Genomic DNA, 24,485 nt, shown 5'->3' on the forward strand with positions numbered 1-24,485 from the left:
AACTTGTTTTGCTAAATGAATTTACATTTTTTGAAGTGTGAATTTTTGGGTAACAAAATTGTACTTATACTGTATTTTGTGGTGGGGCCTTTCTGGGTGGAGTTTGCAGCCCGAAAAGGAAGAAGCGAATAAAGATAATGGATGGATGGATGGATGGATGGATGGATGGACAACATTCTACAATTGTGCCGCTCAAGGTGGCTGCATGCTGGAGTAACTCTGTTACATTCATTCTGAGATATTACTTTTGAAAACTTTTGATTCCTCTTTTTCTAGAGGTAAATTGCATTTTTATTACAGATGATTGATATATGATTGTTATTAACCATAACAACAAGGCATTTTTATCAACTGGGAGCAACTGTTTAACATCTCAAAAGCTCAAATAATACCTGAACTAAAGTCTGTAATCCGAAATGAGTTGAAAATGAGGTGCCGTGGATGCATTCCCGTCTACCTAGAGGTGGTGCTTGAGTACCTGATTGCCAAGATCCTGGAGCCGGTGGGAAACGCGGCTCTTGACAACTAGAAGACCAGGATTATCCTCTGACACCTGCAGCTGGCTGCCTGAAATGACGAGGAGCTCAACAAGCTGCTGGGAAGAGAAACCATCACTCAGGGAGGAGTTCTGTCCAACATTCAGGTGATCCTTCTGCCCAAGAAGACCGATAAACCCACCAAGTTCAATTGGATGTACATCTACAACCAGTTTCCTCCAATACAGTTCCTTCCAGATTATTTCCGCTACAATAGATCCTTCTGGCCCAGCCATCAGCATCTATAACACCTCTTTAATGGTGATGATGAGTTACAACATTCAATTTCCCTTTGGGATTAATAAAGTATTTTTAATTTGAATTGAATGGATGGATACATTAGTTTTAAAAGTAGTCATACAAGTGTTCAGTAAAATTTGTATTTGCACAACAAGATCCACAAGCATGCATAAACAGTTGTACAAATGTAGACATTTCAAAATGCACTATTAGGAATAATCTTTTCACATAAATTGACATGCATGTGAACAAAAATCAAAAGTTGCAGAGACAGCAAAAGCAGACAAATAAGCTTGTCTTTGAATTTTTTATTTTCTTCTGCTTCTTCCTTCTTCAGGGGTCACCACAGCGAACTGTCGTACAAAGACAGCAATTACTTTTACACCAGATGTTCTTCCTGACACAACCACATTCCACTGAACTACCACAGTCCTCTGTGTGGAGCAGAGAGCTGCCATCTAGCCCCCCTGGGGAGCAGATGGTGGGGGTTAAGGGCCATGCTCAAGGGCCCAGAGTGGGGTAAATGAGGGTGGAGACAGGTGTGGGTGCTTCACTTATTCCACCCACATTTTGATGTTGTTGATACTGGGAGTTGAACTGCCGATCTTCCGATCACAGGCCCACCTTCTCTAACCTCTACACCATCACTCCCCTAACCTTTTTTTTTTTATCAACTTTTTGAGTCAGTTAAATATTAATACCCATTAAGGAGGACATTCTTTAAGCAAAAAAAATAAACAAACATCAATTGTATTCTGCTTTTTCCAAATTTTCGGCCAACCAAGAGACGTAGACACTCCAGCGTGTCCTGGGTCTTCCCCGGGGTCCTCTCCCAGTCAGACATGCCCAAAGCACCTCCCTATAGGGAGGCGCCCAGGGAGCATCCTTACCAGAGTTTGTGGCCATAAGTGAAGGTAGGAATATAGACTGACTGGTAAGCAGAGAGCTTTGCCTTACAGCTCAGCTCCCTCTTTACCACAAAGGACCAGCACAGAGTCTGCAGTACTGCACCAATCTGTCTGTCAATTTCACGCTCTATTCTTCCCTCACTTGTGATCAAAACCTCAAGATACTTGAAGTTGTCCACATGAGGCAGAACCTCACCCTCAACCAGAAGAGAGCAATCCACACTTTTCTGACCGAGGACCATGGCCTCAGATTTGGAGGTGCTGATTCTCATCCCAGCCGCATCACATTTGGTTGAAACCCGCTCCAGTGAGAGCTGAGGATCACGGCACGATGATGCCCACAGGACCACATCATCTGCAATTAGCAGCAATGGAATCAAGAGGTCACCAAACCGGCCTCCCCCCAACAACACTCAGAGCCTTAAGGAAATCAGGACGGATCTTTTCCACCCCTGGAGCCCTGCTGTCATGGAGTTTTCTAAGTACCTCGACAACCTCAGCCACGGTTATGGAGAGACCAACCCCAAAGTCCCCTGAAAGTTTTGTCCATAGAAGTCGTGCCGGTGGAATTAAGGTCTGAGAAGTCACCTCCTGATGACATCACTGGTTGAGGTCAACGACACCCCACCTTCACTGAACACAGTGTTAGTAAAGAGCTGCTTTCCCTTCTCCAGCTGCATGATGGTTTGCCAAAATTTCCTCTGAGCTAATTTAGAATCTCTATCCAAGACAATACAAAAAGGTTAACTCGTGTCATCTGGACCAGTTTCTTTGAGAAACATTTCAGCCTCAATCTATCCAAGACCTCACCAAACTCCTCCCACATTTTAGCTCCTCCTCACATCCCAAATGAATATTTTTTTAATATGGAGGGGGACACGCCCCCTTTGCATATAATTAACGCAACACCTATGATTCACAGGGAAGCTGGTCCATCTGCAGTACATGATTTGTGCACATGAATTTGACCATTTGTATATACAGAGTATTCCTATTTGTGTATGTTGGCATACATTTGGAAGTTTATTATTTTATGAAAGTTTATGGATCATTTTGTACACAAATGTTGTTGTAAACTTGTGTCTACTTTTGAGATAAATTTATCTTCACAATTTGTTCTTAGATCAATTTGTGCCATTTGTGGAGGGTCTTCTTGACATTACTGAACCTAATCAGAAATACCTAAATCCAACCAGGAAGTGGTCTGTCAGCTTTTACTGCTGCTGTTGCCCCAGGTCTGGATGTGCAGAAGAAATGTTCAGGTCTGTGAGAAGTTTAAATTTACAGCGACCTTTTGTGTGCATGAACTCAACAGACACCATCATAAGCTTTTAAAATAAATTTTATTATTTCAACTATGAAAATAGGTTTTATTTTAAAGATTAAAAATTGACACTGAACAGGTTAAAAACCTTCATTATACAAAAAGCAATGTTGGAACTCACAAGATATTGAAGTTACAAGGCACAAAGAAAGAAAAAATTATGGCCAGAGGTGAAAAACCTTTGAGTGAATCGATGCCCTCTACTGTTTATAGAAGGCTGCATCTCTGGAACAGCATCTACGGACCAAGTAATTTTACAAAATACAACTACCTGGTGGAAGGGAAAAAAACACACATTTAGTTTGTTTTATTTATAGAAAGGCACCTCAAATGTGGAATATAGAAAATAAATAAAGATAATTGCATCATGTTCCAATTTTTATTAAAATAAACACGACGCCAGTACAAACCCTGAACAAACTTGCCTGTAAATGTCATGTTAAATAAACAATCTTGTAGTGCAAATTTAGTGATACTTTTTAGGAATCCTATGTTAGTGCATATATGTCTGGAAACACAGAGATAATGTGCAGTTTTGCAGAAGAACGATGAATGACGGGCATTATTTCAGAACGCTCCTGTGGGCGAGTGATGACAGATGGGTAGAGTAGTGGTCTGGGAGCTGAAATGAAAGGGGGGGGGGGAGGGGGAACCACAGATGAAGAAGCAGAACAGCCTTTAAAAAATAAAAATAAAAGCTCATGCAGTGCTAAAGTTGCTGAATCCATCTTATCAGGAAAAGTACCTGTGCTCCCAGCCTGGAGAGGTACCTGTTCCGCAAACTGAAAGCAGACATGGGCGTCAGCCCGGCACGCTCGCTCTGCACCGCCTTACTGGGCTTCTTCTTACTCCTGCAGGATAACAATGTGGCCACCATAAACATACCTACAGCCACTTTAACACAATGATGTCACTAATAAGATGAATCACACAGCGAGCTGCAAAAAGCCCAGGAACGTAATACAATATAAGAGACGATGGAGAAATACTGCAGTAATAAAAGGAGGATTCAAATCATTAAAAATAATTCAGATTTAATTGAATGTCAAAGGTCAATGCATCAAATGTGATTTGCTTCTACAAAAGGTAATCCTTTAAGTGACTTTTACAATTACATTTTTTTTAAACACTCAGACCATTAACAGTTGACGTAAAAAAAAAAAAATCAAGACAAATACCAGCATTTACACAAAATCCCACACTGCCATGACATAATGGTGCAAATGAAGGGGAAATTGAGTGTTTTGACTGTTTAATCACTTTTTTTAAATTTTTTTTATTACTGACCATTTCTGTACGTGTTTAATGTTCTCTGAACTAGTCGACTGGGACTTTTTTGCCCAGCTGAGGTAGTGCATGTTAACCATGTGCAACCTTGGCATCAGCAAAAATACTAAAAACATCTCCAACCAAACAAGAGGAATGCTGAGAGGTAAAAGAGTGCATGAACACATTGTTGCAAATGAAGTAAATTTGGAAAGTGCTCAAAACTAATGAATGACCTGAGCTCAAAAACAAGCTCTAATTGCCCGAAACATCATTTATATGGGATACTTTTAAAAATGGCCATAATAATAAAAAGCTGAAACTTACAATCTATTTCAATGTTAAATGCATTCATGAAAAGGTATTTTTGTTTTATAGACAAAACTTAATTAAAGCAATTAAAAAAGTAAAAATCTAAAATACCTGACAAAGAATGAGCTACATTCTCTGAGATTAATTAGCTTAAAAAGATTAAAAAGTGTATATGATTAGAGTTGATTTTATAACAAATTTTGGTTAGCAGGTATTAATGCTCATGTGATGAGCAAATCAAAAGAACTGGGTATTCTGCAATATGTCAACTGGAAACAGTTTGTAAATCTAAACGAACACCCAGAAAGTCCCCCCCAATACAAAAACATCTATGTCTGCAGTCATACAGAGAGAGATGGAACAGAGTGTAATCAAATCAAGGAATTTTAAGATACACAGACACTGTCCGGGTATTTTTTTTAACACTGTCCAAACTGTGTTCTGTCACTTGTCACGGATATAGATAATTCTATTCAGCATTGAGCCATAGCCATTCCCAGACAGTCAGTTTCAGGTGCGAAGAACCACAGATGACATCACTGGGCGGAGTCAGAACCGCAGTCCCGCCCCCTTGTGGCATAGGCTGAAAACTCTGGGGTGGACTATGCAGCCTGCTTGCTCTGAAGCCCAGGACCATGTGTGTTCCACTCATCATCATCATCATCATCATCATCTGGAAAATAGCAGTTACAGCAGAGAGCAGAAAACAGTCAGTGTGAACATGACCTACACAAACATGTAAATGACATGCGAGACTTAAAAATTTCAGTGTTGAGATAGAAGCAGAAATAAAGCTCTAGTCCTGCCCGCTGTGATGAAGGTCATGCAAAAAAAGAGAAGGAAAAAGTGGTTTAGCACTGGCACGCATCCTCATGCAGTGTGTGTAAAACTGAAAGCTTCAGTAAATGTAGCAAGAATTTACCAGGTCAGAAAACCACTTTCTGCATCACGCTGCAGAATATCAATTCTTTCTTGTTTACTCTACAGCACATGACGTGCATGGAGTCAAAGCATTTAAAAAAGAAAATGGACTAAGTCATTAGAGAAAGCTTTGAAACAAGTCAAAGTAAAACATCATGTGAGCTCCTGACCAAACCAACTAAACACAGAGTTTTATCAACAAACATGGTTATCTCTTTCTACAACCCAGATTAGCACCAGATTGTCTGGTTGTCAACTAAATTAAAGGTATATCTCAGATCTTTTGAAGTTTTTTTTTTTTTTTTTGGGGGGGGGGGGGGGGGGGGAATATGTTATCTTTGTAGACTGATCTTTGAACGGTCTTTGGAGAGATTGAGTTTAATCTGCCTGAATGCCGAGCTGACAGACCAGGCCAAGGCTAAAGTAAATTGCTGTCAACATGAAACAACTGCAGTCTGAAAAATCTAATTGTTGATGTGGATGCTATTTTATAAATAATAACGCAGTCATTCATTTTGCGCAAAAAACACAATCACCGTATTTTTCAGACTACAAGTCACTTTGTTTTCATAATGTGGCCAGTCCTGCGACGTACGAAGCGACTTATATACGTTTTTTTTTTCCCTATTCATGACACAATTTTTGACAGATGCATTAAATGTTCATTCACACAGACACGAACCAAAGAGTAAACATTACCCTTTGCAGCAGCGAGAGGGCCCTCTAGGCTTTTGACAACTATATGTTGTTCCTCTTCTGCTAACTCCCCTCCTCCGCCCCATCTTCCTCTGGAGTTGGCAAAGTTGTTCAGAAGCGACACCAAGGTAACTTGCTTGTCGGATTTGTTGGCTTGTCATGTTAATTAAGCCTGTTCAGTATCCCAGGTCTGTTCTGTGTGCATGCGCCATGTGCGAATATATAACTATCAGGAGGGTAAGTCCACGGGGGCAGGCGCACAACCCGTGTCTCTGCTGTGACAGACACAGACTCAGAAAAGGAAGGGAGGGGGCAGGGGGTCTGTCTTTCCCCATAGCTGCTGCAGGTTCGGTGAGACATTTACTGAGACAGGCAAGAGCGACTTGTTTATTTAAAATAATAAAGTGCGACCTGAACTGAGCCTTTAGTCCAGTCCCTTGGCGACCACTGAGCCGGCCAGGCCACCGGGAAATGTCAGCCCCGGTGTGTTATTGTTATTTCAGAATAAATGTCTGTTCTTGCACTTTGTGAAATACACTTCTAAATAAATGCGACTTATACTCCGAAGCGACGTATAATGTGGAAAATATGGTTTTCTGACAGAAATATTGATATGGTTATGTTTGTAGTGGTTTTACTGACTTTTTGGTTGTATAGTTTTATTTTTGTATAACAGGTCTCTCTTGCAAGTGAGAATTGTAAAAGTGACTAACCTGTATAAATAAAGAAAATTAAATTGGGATATTCTTGCCACAAGTGCCTCAGAAGTGCTACAGCTAGCTGTTGCTGTTTCTAATGTTACTTGTGCTTGTAAATAATCATAGAATAGAAAGCAATGCACATTGGTAAATGGACTGTACTTATATAGCATCTTTCTATCTTATCGAGACATTCAAAGCGATTTAAAGTAAAATCTGTGTCCTCATTTACCCATTCATACAGCACTCTACTAGATCTATACAAAGCTAATAGAACAAATCATTCTAAAGCGACCACTCAGTGCTTTATCACATTCATACACTGATGGGACACACATTGGAGGCAACAAGGGGTTCAGTGTCTTGCCCAGGGAGGGACACTTCGGCATGTGACTGCTGGTGGATTCGAACCACTCAGCCACAGCCGCCCTGGTCTTAGTCCCGCTCAGACTAGCCGTTAGATTGTCAGTCTAATCACAATTACACCATTTTGGCAAATTGACGTTGTTCAAAGAGCTACCTACATCAGGTAAGATAATAACGGTTTGTAACCTTTCCATAGAACCTTGTGCCAAAACATCTGGATTATTACTTTAGGCAAAAACTACCAAGGTGAAAACTGAGAAACTGAATAGAAAACTGGTTAAATTCCAGCAAAGCATTTAAAAATGTTCTCACAACCAAATCAGCTTCATTTCCTGAAAGTGTTATTATTCTCTGACGATGTTAACGATGATACAAACTTTTTCTCTTTATGAGGTCAGGGCTCACAGCTAGAATTGGACCATCCCTGTTTTTACTGCCATCATGAGGTCCAAAGTGCTCATAGGTGGCTCATTTTCCCCCTTTTGAGTAAGAAAATTATTCACACTTTATTCATTTTGATAACCGGGCACTTTTCCTTGCTTTTGCTTGGATGTGTTGCTTTTGAAGTTGTAAATTAACATTTTTAATTCATATACTTTAGCCTGTAAACAGCAGTGCCATTAGCACGTTTGCATAAACGACCACTTAAAAGCACAATGGAGTACAATCAACCATCCTTTATAATTATAGCTCGATTCAGCAGCCATTTACGCCCGTGAGCCTTGTAAACTATAATTTACTAGTCCTCCATTAAACAAAGAGCTGTAGATGTACAGTAAACTGAAGCTCTGAATGGGACTCGAGCAGTATGAGGATGGAGCGGAAACAAATCAATGAGAACTTTACCTGAGCCACACAATCTAAATATAAAAGAGGATCAATATAGACTCATTTCTTAGTTTGACGAGTCATTTCTATTCATTTTATTAACCTCTTCTTAGAATGATTAAGCTAAAGACACAATTTTTGGCTGAATGAGTCAAAGAGCTCTTACGGATCTCATTAATTTTCTCATTCAAATAATTTCTCTGTCACTTGTTATTATGAGTAAGTTGTGTTTCGGTTTAATTATTAAGTGGACGGCAGCGTTTGAGCGTGACAAATTAAGATACTTACTCTGCATCTGGAGTGGCTTCTTTCTGAAGTTTGGCTCTGGCTGCGGCTGACCGATTTAAATCTCCACCTGAAGGAAGGCAGCGAGATGAGATAAAGAAGTGAGTGAGTCTGGCTGTAAGCAGAAAGGGGGGAGAGTAAAGTATACAGATGTGAAAATATGAAAATGTGCAGATTGAGGGGAAAAAAAAAAAAACGAGGGAAAAACAGAAAATGAGAAGTGAAAAGTTAAGTTCAAGGCTCCAGACTACCTTTGATATAATCCACAAAGTACAGCATCACTACTGCCATCAGGGCGACTGCAAAACAAACCAAGGAGAATTAAGTATGTTATTCAAAAGTGTCAAACAGAACTTTGCACTCTGGATCCGACAATACTGACTGCAAATACAGGCGCAAAAAAACACTTCCAAAACCAGGTATCCTCTGGAGTCTAAGATGGCCCCCGCTGTAATGGAAATGACAGCAAGGCCAAGGTTCTGGATGGACTGCATGCTGGTGGACAAATAAAGAAGGAACTCCATTAAAACAAATTCTTAAATTAGCTGCTGGTGAGATGGCAAACGAACCTGAACGTTTTCTAGCGAAGCAATAATTATCCAATTAAAAAGGGCACTTACAAGCCATACGCTGTGCCCAGCTGATGTTCAGGCACCACAAAGGCCACCATGGGCCACAGCGCACAGGCCAGTAAGGAGTAGGAAGCTCCAAGCAGGGACTGGAAGACGAGAGTGCACACATACTTGTTTTTTAATACACACAAACATATTTCTGACACGGCTACAATATTTCATTAAAAAAATGTGTGTAATATAATGTCCCACGTCTTTTGAGTTTACTTAAAAAAATTAAAAAAGTGTTACCATGGCAATCCACGGGTTCCAGAAGGTGAAAGCTAGCATGATGTGAGCGGCGAGCGTTGCAATCACTGCAGTTATTACCCAAACCACATTCCTCCCCGTCTTATCTACAATAAAGCCCAGAACTGGAGATGCAGGTGCTGAGATGATGTAAACAATGCTGAAAAAGACAGAAAACATCATGAAAGGTCCATGTATTCAACCTTTATTTATACAGGTTGGTTTCATTGAGTCACGAGGACTCATTTTCAAGTGAGACCTGTTTTAGACAAACCACAGATAAGGTACACACAATAATAAAACAGTCATAAAATGCATAGAAAATAAAAAAGTAAATAAAAGAAGTGATATAAAACAAAATAAAATCATGCTACTTTATGAAACTAGGTAAAATACTAAAAACAGGAACATCTGCATTGATTTTTGCATTGAACTTAACAATAGTTTAAAGTCACTTAGAGAGGTCAAAGTTGTAGTGAACTAAGCCTAAGGTCAGGATTTGATCTTAAGAACCATATGGGGCAGAAACTGTCATTTCATTGATTTGAATCCAGAAATACAGGTTGACCCATCCTGAGACTTTCTTTCTTGAAAATTCAAGTGAAAGAACACTCTCTTTTTTATTATCATTACTATTTTACAAATGTTTGATAATCAAAGTGTTTTAGTTCAAACCATGTTAGATGTTGTAGTGAACTAATCAATTTTTATTAACTGTGAAACAGTAATAATAATTTTAATCCTCATGCAAAGTTAGAATTCATGTTAAGGTCTGTTACAGAGTAATTATGCATTTTCTGATTTTCTGTCTTTGAATGAGCAAGTGTAAGTGGTCCAAGGTCGGAGTCAAACGCAGACAAGTGTTGGAACGAACTGTCTTGTTTTTACATCCTCTCAGACGTAAATAGAGAAGTTGGCACAGACGTAAATAGAGAAGTTGGCACCTGTTTTTCCGCCAACTCGTCTAAATATCCCTCTCGTCTGTCTAAAAACATTTTCAATCTGTTCCATAACATTCTTGCTGTTTTTCTGACTTCTAGTAACCTCTTACGTCACAAAACACACCCCTGTCTGGTCGATATTGACCAATCAGAAACTCCCAGATGAACCGGAAATAGAGCTCTTTAAAATGTCGGTACTTCCTAGTTTAAACCAGTGTCTGGAGAGTGTCCGGAGAGTGTCGAGAGTGGCGTAGAGTTTCGAGAAGAGTCGAGTTGGAGTCGTTGCAGCTCCCGTGCTGGGAAACAGGAAAATCCTGACATGACCACAGAGCTCTTCCGAGTCTTATGGGATTATAACATTTTCCACCTCTGGGGGAACACTGACGGACTCCACTCATGTGAAAGTCCACTCGTGAGGTGAATTTGTGTCGGACGGAATACCGTCACTACTTCGGACGATTCACAGCTGTTCCTACTGAGACGCTGAAAGGGTGCGTTAAATGGAACTTCGTACCAGGGACATCTCCAGGTAAAAAGTTGATTTATAACACCTAAGTGTACTGGGGAAGAAGCTGAAAAAAGCCCGGAGAGTGCCGTTCTGAATGCTGACACAAACAAACCCCCTCACCCATCTTTTTCTCCCTTTAAACTTCATCTTTCCATCTTTAAATTCTTCTATCAGGTAGAAATCATTCCAGATATTTTAGAAATGTCTGTGTAAAGTTCTCATCCACCGCCGTGTGGATAATCAAAATTGTACAGTTTGCTAAACTAGCCATGTTGTTATTTTTCATATTTTGCCAATTAATGTAAATGTGTGATGTGTTAAACTTTGATTCTGTTAATAAATGACCGCATTCATTTTGATGGGTCAAAGATAATTAACGTCTCACGTTGCATTTCTAAATTCAATGTACATTATACACAGTCCAGAAAAATGAAAGAATCCGTCTAATTGATGAATATATCTCATGCATATGTTCATCTACAAAGTCGAGAGTTTCAGATCTTTTTGTAAGGTGTTCCAGGAAACAGGAGCAGAGTAAGAGAAGGCCTTTTTGCTGAGTTCAGTCCGCACTGAGGGAACATTGCAGGTAATGATGTCTTGAGAGCGCACGCTGTAATTGCACTGACGACGTGACATGTAGGAGGAGATGTAAGAAGGCAACAAACCAAGGAGTGATTTATAGATGAAAATGTACCAGTGAGAGAGTCTGCGTCAAGTTAATGGTGACCAGTTAACCAGTGAATACAGGGTGCAATGGTGGGTACGGTAGTTACAGGCAGTTATGAATCTTAGCGCACCATGATAGACAGCATCCAACATCTGCAGGGAGCTTGTAGGAGCGTTCATGTAAATAATGTCACCATAGTCAGTGGCAGGAAAGTAAGTAGCAGCTACAAGGCGTTTCCTAGCGTTCAGCGTTAAACAAAATATATTTCTGAAAAAGAAACCCAGGTTTAATCTCAGTTTCTTTATCAAGTTTTCAACATGCAGCTTAAAAGAGAACTGTGCATTGACCAAGATTCCCAAGCATTTGTAAGAATCGACAAACTCAATAGGGACACCATTCGTAGATAAAATACAAGGAAGGACTGCTGGTACTGACTTCCTGATTGTAAACAACAGCAACTTTTGTTTTATCAGCATTTAGCACCAGTTTGCGACGGAATAAGTCTGAATGGATGATGTTGAACGCAGACTGTAAAATCTGGAAAACCTTAGCAACTGTTTCAGCTTGACAGTAAACTACTATATCATCAGCAAAAAAATGCAAGAATGGATCAGGAATGTTCTGACCTACATTATTTATGTAGATTGTAAAGAGAGTAGGCCTTAAGACTAAGCCTTGTGGTACACCATTGTTTATAGTTAAATAAGTAGAAGTACCACTATTGTGTTGAACACGTTGCTTTCGGCCTGAGAGATCATTAGAAAACCAACCGATAGCGTGATCTGAGAAACCAAGGTCTTAGAGCTTACGACAAGATGTCATGGTCCACAGTACCAATAGCTTTAGACAGGTTTAAATAAAGTGCAACACAGTAATCTTTAGCATCCAGTGCTTCAACAACATCATTAAAAGCCTTCAGTGAAGCAGTCATTGTGCTGTGTTGTTTCTTGAAGCCAGATTGAATGAAAGATAAGATGTTAAAAGAATACAAATACTTCTTGACTTGAGTATTTATCTACTTTTCTAAAACCTTAGCTAAAATACAGAGTTTGGAGATTGGTCAATGACTGTTAAATGGTAAATGGACTGTACTTATATAGCGCCTTTCTATCTTATTTCAAGATACTCAAAGCGCTTCACACTACAATCCGTGTCCTCATTTACCCATTCATACAGCACTCTACTAGATCTCTACAAAGCTAATTGACAAATCATTCTAAAGAGACTAATCAGAGCTTTATCACATTCATACACTGATGGGACACACATCAGAGGCTATGAGGGGTTCAGTGTCTTGCCCAGGGACACTTCGGCATGTGACTGCTGGTGGATTCGAACCCCCAACTCTTGCATTGGAGGATGACTGCTCTAACCACTCAGCCACAGCCGCTCCGTGATTGTTCAGTATAGTGGGGTCTCCTCCCTCCCTCTCATATTACTTGGATCTTCTTAACACGATTATAGGATTTCCTGGTCCAGTACCAGAGCTCTGTTGTACAACCAGTCTTTAGAGCCACTTCTTCAGAGCTGACTTCAGGAAGTGTGGTGACACACTTCACATTAAAGATGGTTAAATACACAAAGTTGAAGACTGCAGTCATTACTTTGCCCAACAGTTAAAGATATTTCACCTTGGTAAACAATCACGTACGTTGTAATTTCTCTTTTAAAAAACATCTATGTAAGCCCTGGTTTATGTTTGTGCTTTTAAAAAAACAATATTAAAATTGCTAAGATTGAAATAGTTATTTGGACTAATTTTAAACATTATTTATTTTTTTTAATCCACTTTGGTGTTAATATTCACAGAAACAAACAAGTCTGAAACTTCTTCCCTTGTCTGGAGAAAATGAATAAAATAAATAAATCAGCCTGCACATATAAAACACTAGAAAAAGGTTACGGATACAGACTTAAATGGCCAACCTTTTTCCTGAGGTCAAATCAAGTTTAAAAGAGATGTTAGAGTTAACGTCAAATTTAAATAGTACCATATTATAAAAGTATGTTTTAGACATCACGTCCCACTTCTGTCATACAGAAAATGCAGTATAATTTAGAAGTAATGTTTAAAAGAGAAAGGTGATTTTATTTATTTATTTACTTATTTTACTTGGGAGTTAAATATAAAATATCTGGCAAATGCAAACTCTTCACTCAATATTAGCGAGACCAAAACAATTTGATTTTAATTTTAGTGGAGTTAGATACCCATGTATATGCTGCAAGCACAGAAAACACGCAAAAAGTTAAATTTTCTTTAAGAAGAGAACTGTTTTTGTTTTCAATTAAAATAATAATAATTATTACTGTCCTGCAACAGTTTGGACTAAACAGCCTATCAGGCCTGATCTGACTTACCTGTTGACAGCTCTGGCTTGGGATGGAGAGAAATTGAATTTTTCGATGAAGAAAACCCTAAAAAAACAATCAAGACAAGATAAGACTCACAGAACACAAACTGCACGTTACAGACTTTTATAAAACACACAAAGCGAGGAGAAAAAGATCAAAGTTCATGCTCAAAAATCCAGGTAGAAAATCCAACAAAGTCACGTCAGCTCATCTGGACGGTTTATTTTATTTTTTTTTGTTGTCGAGACGTTTCGTCCTTCATCCAAAGGACTTCATCAATATGAGCCACAACAAACCGAGTCCCAGTTCAGTGAGCATGAATATACTCAGTGTCACACATACATCAGTAATTTCAATCCTTCAAAACAACATTTCTAACCAAATACTTCTGTTTTTGTAAAAGAAATTAAAAAAATTTAACCCCCACACCCCCAAAGAAAACAGATCAAAATTCATAAAAAATATCCACTGCATTAGGATGACTGAGCAATTTAGCTGCTACTTCTCTAAATGTTATGACATAAAAGGAGAGCTAATGAGGAACTGCTCTGATGGCAAGTGATACCGAGACATTAGAAGACATTTGTGTGTCCAGCAGTGGTGGGATGTAACTAAGTACAAATACTTCGTTACTGCACTTAAGTACATTTTTCATGTATCTGTACTTTACTTAAATAGAGTTAAATGTGGGTACTTTATACTTTTACTCCACTACATTTTACATCAAGTATCTGTACTTTCTACTACACTACATTTCTATAATGTGTTGCATTACAAGTTACATTCATGTTGTGGCTTTTTGATTTGTTTGTTACTTTGAAAGTAACTAATGATGAGAGGGGAGCTGGTCCAGTGAATCACTGCAAAGTGGGCAGGTAACATTAGGCCCGCCTTCAAGAAGAGCTGGGCCAATGACATATATATGTCACTGAGCTGGGTGCACCCGCAGCACCACTACACCCAAAATGTATTCCACCGCAAGAGAGTCAGCCAGAAGATATGCTCCACCCATGGCCTTATTGAAAGACTGCTCAGTACAGCAGGACAGATTCTCTCTCCCAAAAGAGCCAGACTGGACTCAAAGATCTTTGAAAACCAACTTCTTCTGAACTTGAACCAGAAATTCTTGCTGCAATATTAAAATGCGTCAGTTCATGGGATGTTAGGAGACAAGAGATGTCTCAAAATGGCTCGACACTAGGGTCCAAGTTTTAAAAATGGTGTCAGGAAGTTAAAATATTGTTCACTATTGGCCCATTAAATGATTGAATAGACAGTATTTTAACTAGAGTTGATGAGAAACTGGAGTTGAAATGATCAGAGCCTGTTCCTTTGTTAGTTGTGTCTAATGCTCCTTTTGCTCAGGCAGACAACTTTTACTTAAACGTTTTACTGCAGTTAAAATGACACATTGGTTTTTCTCTGTGTTAAATAAAAACTTTCAAAGGTATAATCATTCCTCTTTCTTATTTTGCTTAATGACATTTAACTTTGCATGCCATCCCTGAAATTCTGACACAGAATCACAAGTCCAAGTGTGAACTGTGTCACAGAGTAAACACAATAAAAACATGTATTATCTGCAGCATTGTTCATTAAAATGGTTCAACACTATTAATGTATTACAGAAAATATACATACGGTAGGCAGACTTAAAGATATGTAGACCATTGCATTATGTAATTAGGAAGTACTTTTACTTTTAAAACTTTAAGTATTTTAAAAGCAAGTACTTATTTACTTTTACTTAAATAAAAATGTTAATGTGGTACTTCTACTTTTACTAGAGTACATTATTGTCTGTTTATTTGTACTTGTACTTAAGTACAGTGTTTGACTACTTTCTCCACCACTGGTGTCCAGCAGATAAAATACTCACTGTCCCAGTCCAATAAAAGGGAAAATGGCTACATAGTAACCGACACAGATGATGAAGATGAGCCACAAGGTGACGGGGAAATCTTTCACATCAGTCAGCTTGATCACCTCACCTAAAAGAGGAGATTAAAAACATTATATAAGCAAAACAAAACACACGCCAAATGTCACACGCAAAGTATGAGTTATCGACTCTCGGCACCAAAGTTTATCTGAATATCTGTAAAACCACTTGAGTTAGAGCCATGTTTGCATCAATTAATGTTGATTAGCTGTGGCAAACCCTTTTGAACTGAATTAAATCAAAAGTTAAATCAGTTGAAGATGTACATCCAATGATTACTTTCTGAATGTATGTTTCAATAAAATCATCCCGGTGGTTCATAGAGGATATCTGCCAACAGACAAACACACATATTCACCTTTTGGCATGAGAAGTTTTTCACAATAAATGCACACTCTCCTCTTTACTTACAGTACTCTAAGATGTACTACTGTACCACTACCTGTACTTGTGACATGTATGGGGTTTACATTGTCACTTTTTCTTGGTTTTGTTGCCTTTTACAGCATTTCACAGGAATAAGGGATTGCTTTTTTGCTGTACGGTGTCCTTGAGTGCCATGAAAGGCACCTTCAAACAAAATGTATCATAATGATAATTATTACTTATGACTCTGGCCTTAAATGGACGTCATGAGGAAAGAACTAAGGATCAGTCTGAACAAAAGTGTGAAGCTAAACTGTCCAGCTTCACTATCAAAAAACCAACAGAACATCAATCAAAAGAGAAACACGATAACACACATTATCTCAGCATACCTGTCTTCTCTTGTTCCTTATTCAGGATCCTCTCAGCTCTCTTGTCAAGAAATGCCAACACCAAGGCACAGGTTAGAGAAAACACACAGGTTGCAGCAGCTAAAAAAAGAAAAAAAGTGTTAAAAGTCACTTTAAAAACAAGATCACAGAAGAACCTGACAAGTATTGACTGATTCTGTCAATATAAACTTATCTAAAGTGGTTAGATTACAGTGTAGCTTACAGAGGGCAGTGGAAACGGACCATAAAAGACAAAACTACAGCAAAGACGGGCAAAACGTAGGAGCACTTTTAGATTACTGAGGACTTGCTGTGGGGAAAGAAATACAAGAACTGACACTTTTCCCAGCCCCTGTGATTCATCTGAGGCAGCAAGTAGCACTTTTAGTTCTTTTTACCACTTCTGTGTCTGCGCTGGCTGTGTTATCCGAGATCATCACTTACAGAGAATGGCTCAGATGTCTCCGGCACCGAAACGCGAAGCCAATGGAACCAAGTTAACCTGTCTAAATGAAGGCTGAATGAAAAGTGAGCGTTACCTACCGATCATGAGCGACACGCCTAATGCCGTGTGTCCGGATGAGCCGACGGCAAGCGCAACTCTGTTATACACCCAGCCCATGATGTTCATGTTCACTGTGCTGCCCTATGAACAAGGAGAGATCAAACCCAATTCATTTACATCTCTCATTAATTCCCAGGAGCATTACAAGCAAACAGTGCCAGAGTTGTTGCAGAAAGTCACTGGATCCACACCTTAACTGTCAACAGAATTCAAGATGGCTGCCAAGGCCAACTTGCATTAAAGACACGCCATCATTCTGACAAAAACCGACCTAAATCTTGCTTTGGTAGCAGCTGAGACTGATCCCCAACAGACTGTATATTCTGAGCAATGAGCACTAACAGACTGTGCAAGAGCTTGAAAATTTTGATGAGCTCTCTGTTAGCAAAATATTCAATCTAATGGACAAAACTTATTGGCTGTTCCTCTATAAATAATTAGCCTTTGAAGCCAGTTCGTTTCAAAATAGCCAACTGTCTTCAGAAAGCACACTTTTCACCCCCTTATTTCATTTCTAACCGTTAAAATATCAAAATCAAATAAAAAGGTAAATATTTCCACCAAAATATTCTGTAAACAAAACAAAAATTTTCAAAAAGGGTACAGGAAGAAGCAAAGGCTTATCAAGTTCTGCCCCTAAGTTTACATGCAGATTCTGAATTCAATTTATATATAAATACATAAATACCCATACATGCATATGTAACTATACACGCAGACATGCACACATATCTATGTATACCTACACATACATAAATATATATACATCTGCAGATACAAATTTACTCTATATCACCTACAGATCAAATATTAATATGCAAACACACGGATTAACAAATTAACAGTTGGAATAACCTCATTTTGTCTCATTTGTTTTTATACACATTAAATTTGTACTTTATATTTTCTCTTGAATTGCGCAATATTTTTACTTTGCTTCATGCCTTCATCTAAGTCTGTCCACAAACTGATATGCGCATGCTTTTAAGAGTGCTGCGAACACAGGGCTGCCTTAAATAACATTTTCCTCTCATCAATAAAAACACTGTTTGATTTTTTTTTTTTTTTACAATTTCCTCTCAGTTCGTACCTTCCCTCTCTATTCTTGAATGAGCCTTAAATATTTGTTGGAAGCATATTATTGATGCTTACAAAAAAAATAAATAAATAAAATAAGGACTTACGGTTGCAATTCAGTCAGTTTTATACACTGCCTGGCCAAAAAAAGAGTCGTCACCTGGATTTAACTAAGCAAATAGGTATGAGCCTCCTATTGGATAATCACTGCATGGGTGATTATCTTTCATCTGGCAACAAGTTATTTAAGCCCAACTGGTGCAATGAGTTGCTTCTCATTTCTTAAACAACCATGTTGAAAGACACATCGTGTGGTCGTGGAAAAGATGTCAGTCTGTTTGAGAAGGGTCAAATCACTGGCATCAAGCAGAGAAAACATCTAAGGAGATTGCAGAAACTACTAAATTTTTTTTTTTCCTTCATTTAGCCTTTATTTATCCAAGTTAGTCTCATTGAGCCACGAGAACTCATTTTCAAGAGAGACCTGTTTAGGGAGCACATGGTGGGGTTAAGGGCCTTGCTCATGGGCCCAGAGTGGGGCGAATGAGGGTGGGGGCAAGTGTGGGTGTTTCACCTACCCCACCCACAATTTTTGATGTTGTCGGGGCCGGGGCGTGAACCGGCGATCTTCGGATCACAAGCCCACCTCTCTAACCTCTGCGCCACCATTCCCCTAAAATTGGGTTAAGAACTGTCCAACGCATTATTAAAAACTGGAAGGATAGTGGAGACCCATCGTCTTCGAGGAAGAAATATGGCCGATAAAATCCTGAATGATCGTGATCGGCGATCACTTAAACATTTGGTGAAATCAAATGGAAGAAAAACAACAGTAGCACTCAGGGCTATGTTTAATAGTGAAAGTAAGAGCATTTCCACACGCACAATGTGAAGGGAACTCAAGGGATTGGGACTGAACAGCTGCTTAGCCTTAAGAAAACCACTAATCAGTGAGGCTAACTGGGAAAAAAAAAGCTTCAATTTGCTAGGGAACATAAAGATTGGACTCTGGAGCAATGGAAGAAGGTCATGTGGTCTGCTGAGTCCAGATTTACCCTGCTCCAGAGTGATGGGTGCATCAGGGTAAGAAGAGAGGCAGGTGAAGTGATGCACCCATCATGTGTCTAGTCATCAATGCAAGATCTTGGTGAAAAATTAATGCAACACTGGATGAAAATGGATCTTGTGACATTGCAGAAGCTAATCGAAACAATGCCACAGTGAACACATGCTGTAATCAAAGCTAAAGGTGCTCCAACAAAATATTAGTTTGTAAACTTTTTTTTTTTTTGGTGGTGACTTTTTTTTGGCCAGGCAGTGTAAGATACTGAGCTAAAATGTAAACCTGGTGTGGTAAGAGCTAAAGGTCGCTCACACATACTGGGACATCTTGTGATATTTCTTGAATTTGTGCTAAATATTTTCAACGTTTGACCAAAACGCATAAAACCATGTCATTTCTCAGCATATTTAACATCTTATATGTATTTCTCAGCTTGTTTAAGCTCATGTTGCGTTAGCGACATTCTCACCAGGCGAGCCATGCTGAGCTGAAGACCAAACACCAGATTGAGCTCTTTGCCTTTAAACCAGTTGACTGCGTATGTGTTTTGGGCCACGGCCAAGGACTCTCCTCCGATGCTGTCGAAGAGGAGAGGTGAAAGAAGCGTTTAACGTATCCAAGCTACAAACCTGAGACTGGAGGATGGTTTTGGTTTGCTAAGATGAACTCTGAGGAATTTACAGAACTATGCAAAATGTTGTAAAATGTCTTTAAATGTTGCTTCCAAGGAGTCAGACTTTCTGATAATCTTTTAAAGTAGTTTGATCAATAGTTTTTTTTTTTTTTTTTTACTTTGGCTGGTATTTCACTTGTTTTCTGCCCAGTATGTGACATTCATCCTTCTTCTGTACCAGCTTGATCCTGTTCAGGGTTATGGGGAGGTGGTGCCCAGCTCCAGCAGTCATTAGGAGGAAGGGAGGTTTTTATTTTTTTAAAGAAGAAAAGTAGACAAGTGGAGGATAAAATACAAATTATCTGGTTTAAAATGAAACCAGAGCATCTAGCAGAAATCACCAAAAAAAGGGTTAAATCACATCATCTGGACAGTTTCTTCCAGATGATGTGATTTAACCCTTTTTTGATGATTTACCTACCAGGATGACTGAGTTTTCAAACGTTCATCTAGCAGAAACTTGTTTTTCAGAAACAAAAACAATTGTAAGTCATAAAGTACTATAAAATACTAAGGTACTACGCTAAAGTACAATAAAATACTAAAAAGGGATTTTGAACAATTAAGTGGAATGTAAAAATCAATGTTGACATGTTCATGTTTTTAGTATTTTACTCCGTTTAATAATGTACCGTATTTTCTGGACTATAAGTCGCACTTTTTTTTTCTCCATAGTTTTGGCCAGTCCTGTGATTTTTAGTCTGAAGCAACTTATTTACATTTTTATCCTTATTCATGACGCAATTTTTGACTGACGCGTTAAATGTTCATTCATACCGACATGAACCAAAATGTAAACATTATCATTTGCACCCGCGAGGGGGCCCTCTAGGCTTTTGAAAACTATTTGTTGTTCCTCTATCGTTAAGTGATACTGAGGATGAAGAATTCAATGGATTCAGTGATGTGGAATGAGATTGGTGAATTTACCGGTAACTTGCTTGTCAGACTCGTTGTTATGTTAATTCAGCCTGTTCAGGATCCCTGGTATGTTCTGGTGCGTTATAGTTATTTCAGATTAAATGTCTATTCTTGCACTTTGTGAAATACACTTCAAAATAAATGTGACTTATACTCCGAAGTGACTTATATATTGTATTTTCCTCAACATGAGGCTTTTTTTTTGACTGATCTGACCTCCACTCCGGAGCGACTTACAGTCCGGAAAATACGGTAGCTTGTTTTTATTTCATTTTATATCACTACTTTTATTTACTTTTAATTTTATATGCTTTTTTTATGACTGTTTATTGTTGTCTGTACCTCATCTGTGTTTTTTGTTCAAAACAGGTCTCTTAAAAATGAGTTCTCGTGATTCAGTGAGACTAACCTGTGTAAATAAGGTTGAATGAATGAAAAAAAGTATATTTGCTGTCCTTCATTTGATCATCTAGCACAACGCAAGATTTCAGCAGATGGCTCTTTGGAATTACTAAAATATTAGTGTATGTGACAATCTGTGACATCTTTGGCATTCTTTAATGAATTTTGCTAAAAAAAAAAAAAGGGAATAATTTGTGTTTCTGCGACAGGTTGCCAGTAACAAAGTGCCTAAATATCCAGTTTCTAATGGTTATTTGCCAAGTTGTCTGGGATTCATCAACACTTCAGTTTAGGTGACTTCTGTTGCCTCAATGATTCACAGGTTAGAGTAGGGTAGCTTAGCAAACAACAACAAAAACAACAACAAAATCCTCTGAAAATAGTCAGGTGCTGGACTGAAAATGAGAGGAAAAAGCAGTCAAACACCTAATATTCGAAAACTTAGCAGAAAGGTTGAAAGAAACGAATGAAGACAACTTTAAAAAGTTTAAGAGAAAGTCTGGCTAACAAGTTAACTGAGCTGTTTGTTTTACCCAAATACAAAACGTCCAAGTTCCATGAGCCAGAAAAGATTCCACAAAGCTCCAGCTGCAAATATAACCTGTGGAGAAAGACCGAGCGTTAAAAAACTAAAAAAATGTCATTTTGGTAATTTGGTCTATTTTGCATCTAGATGTTAAAATAAACCAACCTGTCCGACACAGACAAAGAGGGAAAAGATGATGGTTCCCAGTCTGCAAAGACAAGAATTGCACAACATTACTTTTTTTTCCCACTTTCGATTTTAGTCAAAAACGCAACAGGAGCGAAACAGGAAGAAAACCAACATGGAGTTAATGTAACATTTATTTTGTACCTGATCCCAAAAACCCTGTCAAGCAGAAATCCCCCCAAGAAGCAGAGAACCACGTTTGGCCAGGAGTACCAGGCGTACAGCTGCATGAAGGTTTCAGTGTTCAGGTTCAGGTCCTGGGACAGTCAGAAGAAAACAAAAACACTTCAGACATTAAGATCTAAACTTAACTGAGTAAAACAGAAATGTTGCTCATTATTAGCAGGATTTAAACACAAGGTTGATCGACAGTTCTGACTGGAGTTAGTGGGAGATATATTTCTCCAGTTTTAGCTTCTCTCCACTGGCTCCCTGTCAAACTCAGAATTGAATTCAAAATCATACTTCTAACCTACAAAGCCCTCAACAACCTAGCTCCATCTACTTTGTAATAATCAAGATCTTATTGTTCCATATTTTCCTAACAGAGCACTTCGCTCTCAGACTGCAGGCTTACTTGTGGTTCCTAGAGTTTCCAAAAGCAGAATGGGAGGAAGATGTTTCAGTTATCAGGATCCTCTCTTGTGGAACAAAATTGAATAGTTTTCATTTGATATCTTAACATGTGAGTCTCGACCTGCCATTGTGTATCTGTTCCTCTTAAACCCAGCCGGTTGAAGCAGATGTCCTGAGCCTGGTTCTGCTAAAGGTTTCTTCCTCACGAGGGAGTTTTTTTTCTTTCCACTGTTGCCTTTGTGCTCAAGATGAGAGTCTGTGATGGAGAAGTAGTCTGCTCCTCAGATAAATAATGTTATTAATTTACTTTATATATGAATGTTTCTGTTCAGTGTCCTGGGATGACTTCTGTTGTGGCTTGGTGCTATAGAAATAAACTGAACTGAATGCATCAGTTCTCTGTGTGAAAATTAATTTTTCAGTCTGGGATGTATAGAAAATGTTACCTCTGCACTATAAATTCATGGATTATGAGAATCAATCACCTGGATGACTTCAGTTTGAAGTGCAGCTGGATTATCATAACAGAAGTAGCTCCCTGGGACAAAAAAACAAAAACATTAAAAAGACATTCGAGCTTGTACAAGCAGCATAAACCCGTTACAAGCGTTCTGTTTGTCATTTTAGAGCTATTCCACTTTAGTTAATCGAAAAGTCTCGATAATAACTCGCCGGGATGATACTTACCGAATCCCAGGAAGCACATGAAGAACAGGACCACCACTCGGTGCAGGAGGCGGCTCGGGTCGCAGATGGCGGCCATCGGTCTGCCGGGTCCTCTGGCCTCCGGCAGGTCGGTGCACGAGCCCTCGTCCTCATCCCCCAACAGGTTCTGCCGCTCCTCCAAGTCCGCCATGTTCGCCTGTTTGGGGGAGAAGTTAGCGGCGCATCGAGAAGACGGAAACGACTGATCATATGACTCGTTAGGGGAGACACGTGATGGGATGACGTCACTTCGAGTTGAGCAGGCACGAGCGCGCTCATCAGCTCTTTCAAAATTTATTAGTGGATCCAGAGCTCTGTTTGGAACTATTTGCCGCTGCATGACCCACGTGACTTCCGCATTCCATTCTTCTATGGGAGTGTCGCGACTCTCTCTTTATTTTTTCTTTATTTATTTATTTATTTTTATTAATAAACACACAGAACTACAGAACACTACAAAATAGAAAGAAATATACAAACACTCGTGAAGGGTGTCATAACTACAGTTTACAAGCTGGGGGGCGCGGGGGGGGGGGGGTGTTACAAAATGATGAAAATTGAGAAATACATATATAAAAAACATTAAATGAAAAAAAAAAAGAAACATAAGAAACAAAAAGGAGCAAAACAATATGAGAAACTTAAAACAACAAGTTTTTTGATATATGTTGTGAAATGGTTCTAGCAGTTTTCCAGTTTTTTAATCTACTTATTGAAGAATAGTACAACTTGAATTCGTTCATAAAACACGGGAAGTAGGGCTTATTATCCCTCCACTTACTACAATGAATGTGGGACTTTGCTATAAGGATGACTATATTTATGGCATCAGAGTAAGCTGAGCTTAAATTATCCATATAAAATAAAATGGCATCAGCATCAAAGGGAGGAATGTTCAGTTTTAGATTAATCCAGTTTGTAATGTCAGTCCAGAAACTTTGTGAGTATTGACATGAAAAAAACAAATGTTCAAGGGAGTCATCTTCAGATTTACAGAAGGTACACAAATCCACCTCAAATTTAAATCTTCTGTGCAGAAGCATGGCTACTGGATAGATCTTATTTATTATTTTAAAATGGCTTTCTTTCACTTTAGGAGATATAGGCCATTTGACAAATTTTGAATGAGCAGAAGTCATTATGGTTTTATGATTTATATTGGGAGGTTTCTTGAATGAATCTTTGTTGTAATCATAGTAAATCATTTGTCGCATGCATTCATTGATCATCTTGTTATTACATTTGAGATCAACTAAACTACAGTCATTTAGTTTTAATGTGGGCATGGAAACGGTCACCTTTGAATACATAATGATATTTTTAATTAACTGAGTCAAGGCTAAAGGGATTGCTTTACATACCTTCATAAAATCTTTATGG

General features: G+C 38.7%; 1 protein-coding gene across 1 annotated transcript; it reads right to left on the reverse strand.

Annotated features, from left to right (window-relative positions):
• Positions 1-3,570: 3,570 nt before the first annotated feature.
• mfsd1 (major facilitator superfamily domain containing 1) lies at positions 3,571-23,332 on the reverse strand. The gene is made up of 17 exons (XM_037678216.1): positions 23,088-23,332; positions 22,886-22,938; positions 21,969-22,081; positions 21,804-21,846; positions 21,646-21,713; positions 19,586-19,694; positions 16,955-17,057; positions 16,412-16,510; positions 15,591-15,702; positions 13,718-13,774; positions 9,244-9,400; positions 9,001-9,098; positions 8,763-8,875; positions 8,632-8,679; positions 8,384-8,450; positions 3,754-3,859; positions 3,571-3,630 (listed from the first exon to the last, which is right to left on the reverse strand). The coding sequence occupies exons 1-17, from the start codon at positions 23,254-23,256 to the stop codon at positions 3,571-3,573; spliced, it is 1,575 nt and encodes a 524-aa protein (XP_037534144.1). The 5' UTR covers positions 23,257-23,332.
• Positions 23,333-24,485: the final 1,153 nt, after the last annotated feature.

Source organism: Nematolebias whitei, chromosome 6 (assembly GCF_014905685.2).
Source record: "Nematolebias whitei isolate Nwh7 chromosome 6, NemWhi1, whole genome shotgun sequence".
NCBI classification, from domain to species: Eukaryota; Metazoa; Chordata; class Actinopteri; order Cyprinodontiformes; family Rivulidae; genus Nematolebias; species Nematolebias whitei.

Coding starts and splice junctions, on each gene's coding strand:
- mfsd1 (XM_037678216.1), bottom strand. CDS start 23,256: ATGGCGGACTTGGAGGAGCGGCAGAACCTGTTGGGGGATGAGGACGAG. Junction 13,775..15,590: donor CCTTTTATTGGACTGGGACA/GTGAGTATTTTA, acceptor TTGTTTTTTTAG/GGTTTTCTTCATCGAAAAAT. Junction 8,451..8,631: donor CTTTGTGGATTATATCAAAG/GTAGTCTGGAGC, acceptor GCCTTCCTTCAG/GTGGAGATTTAAATCGGTCA.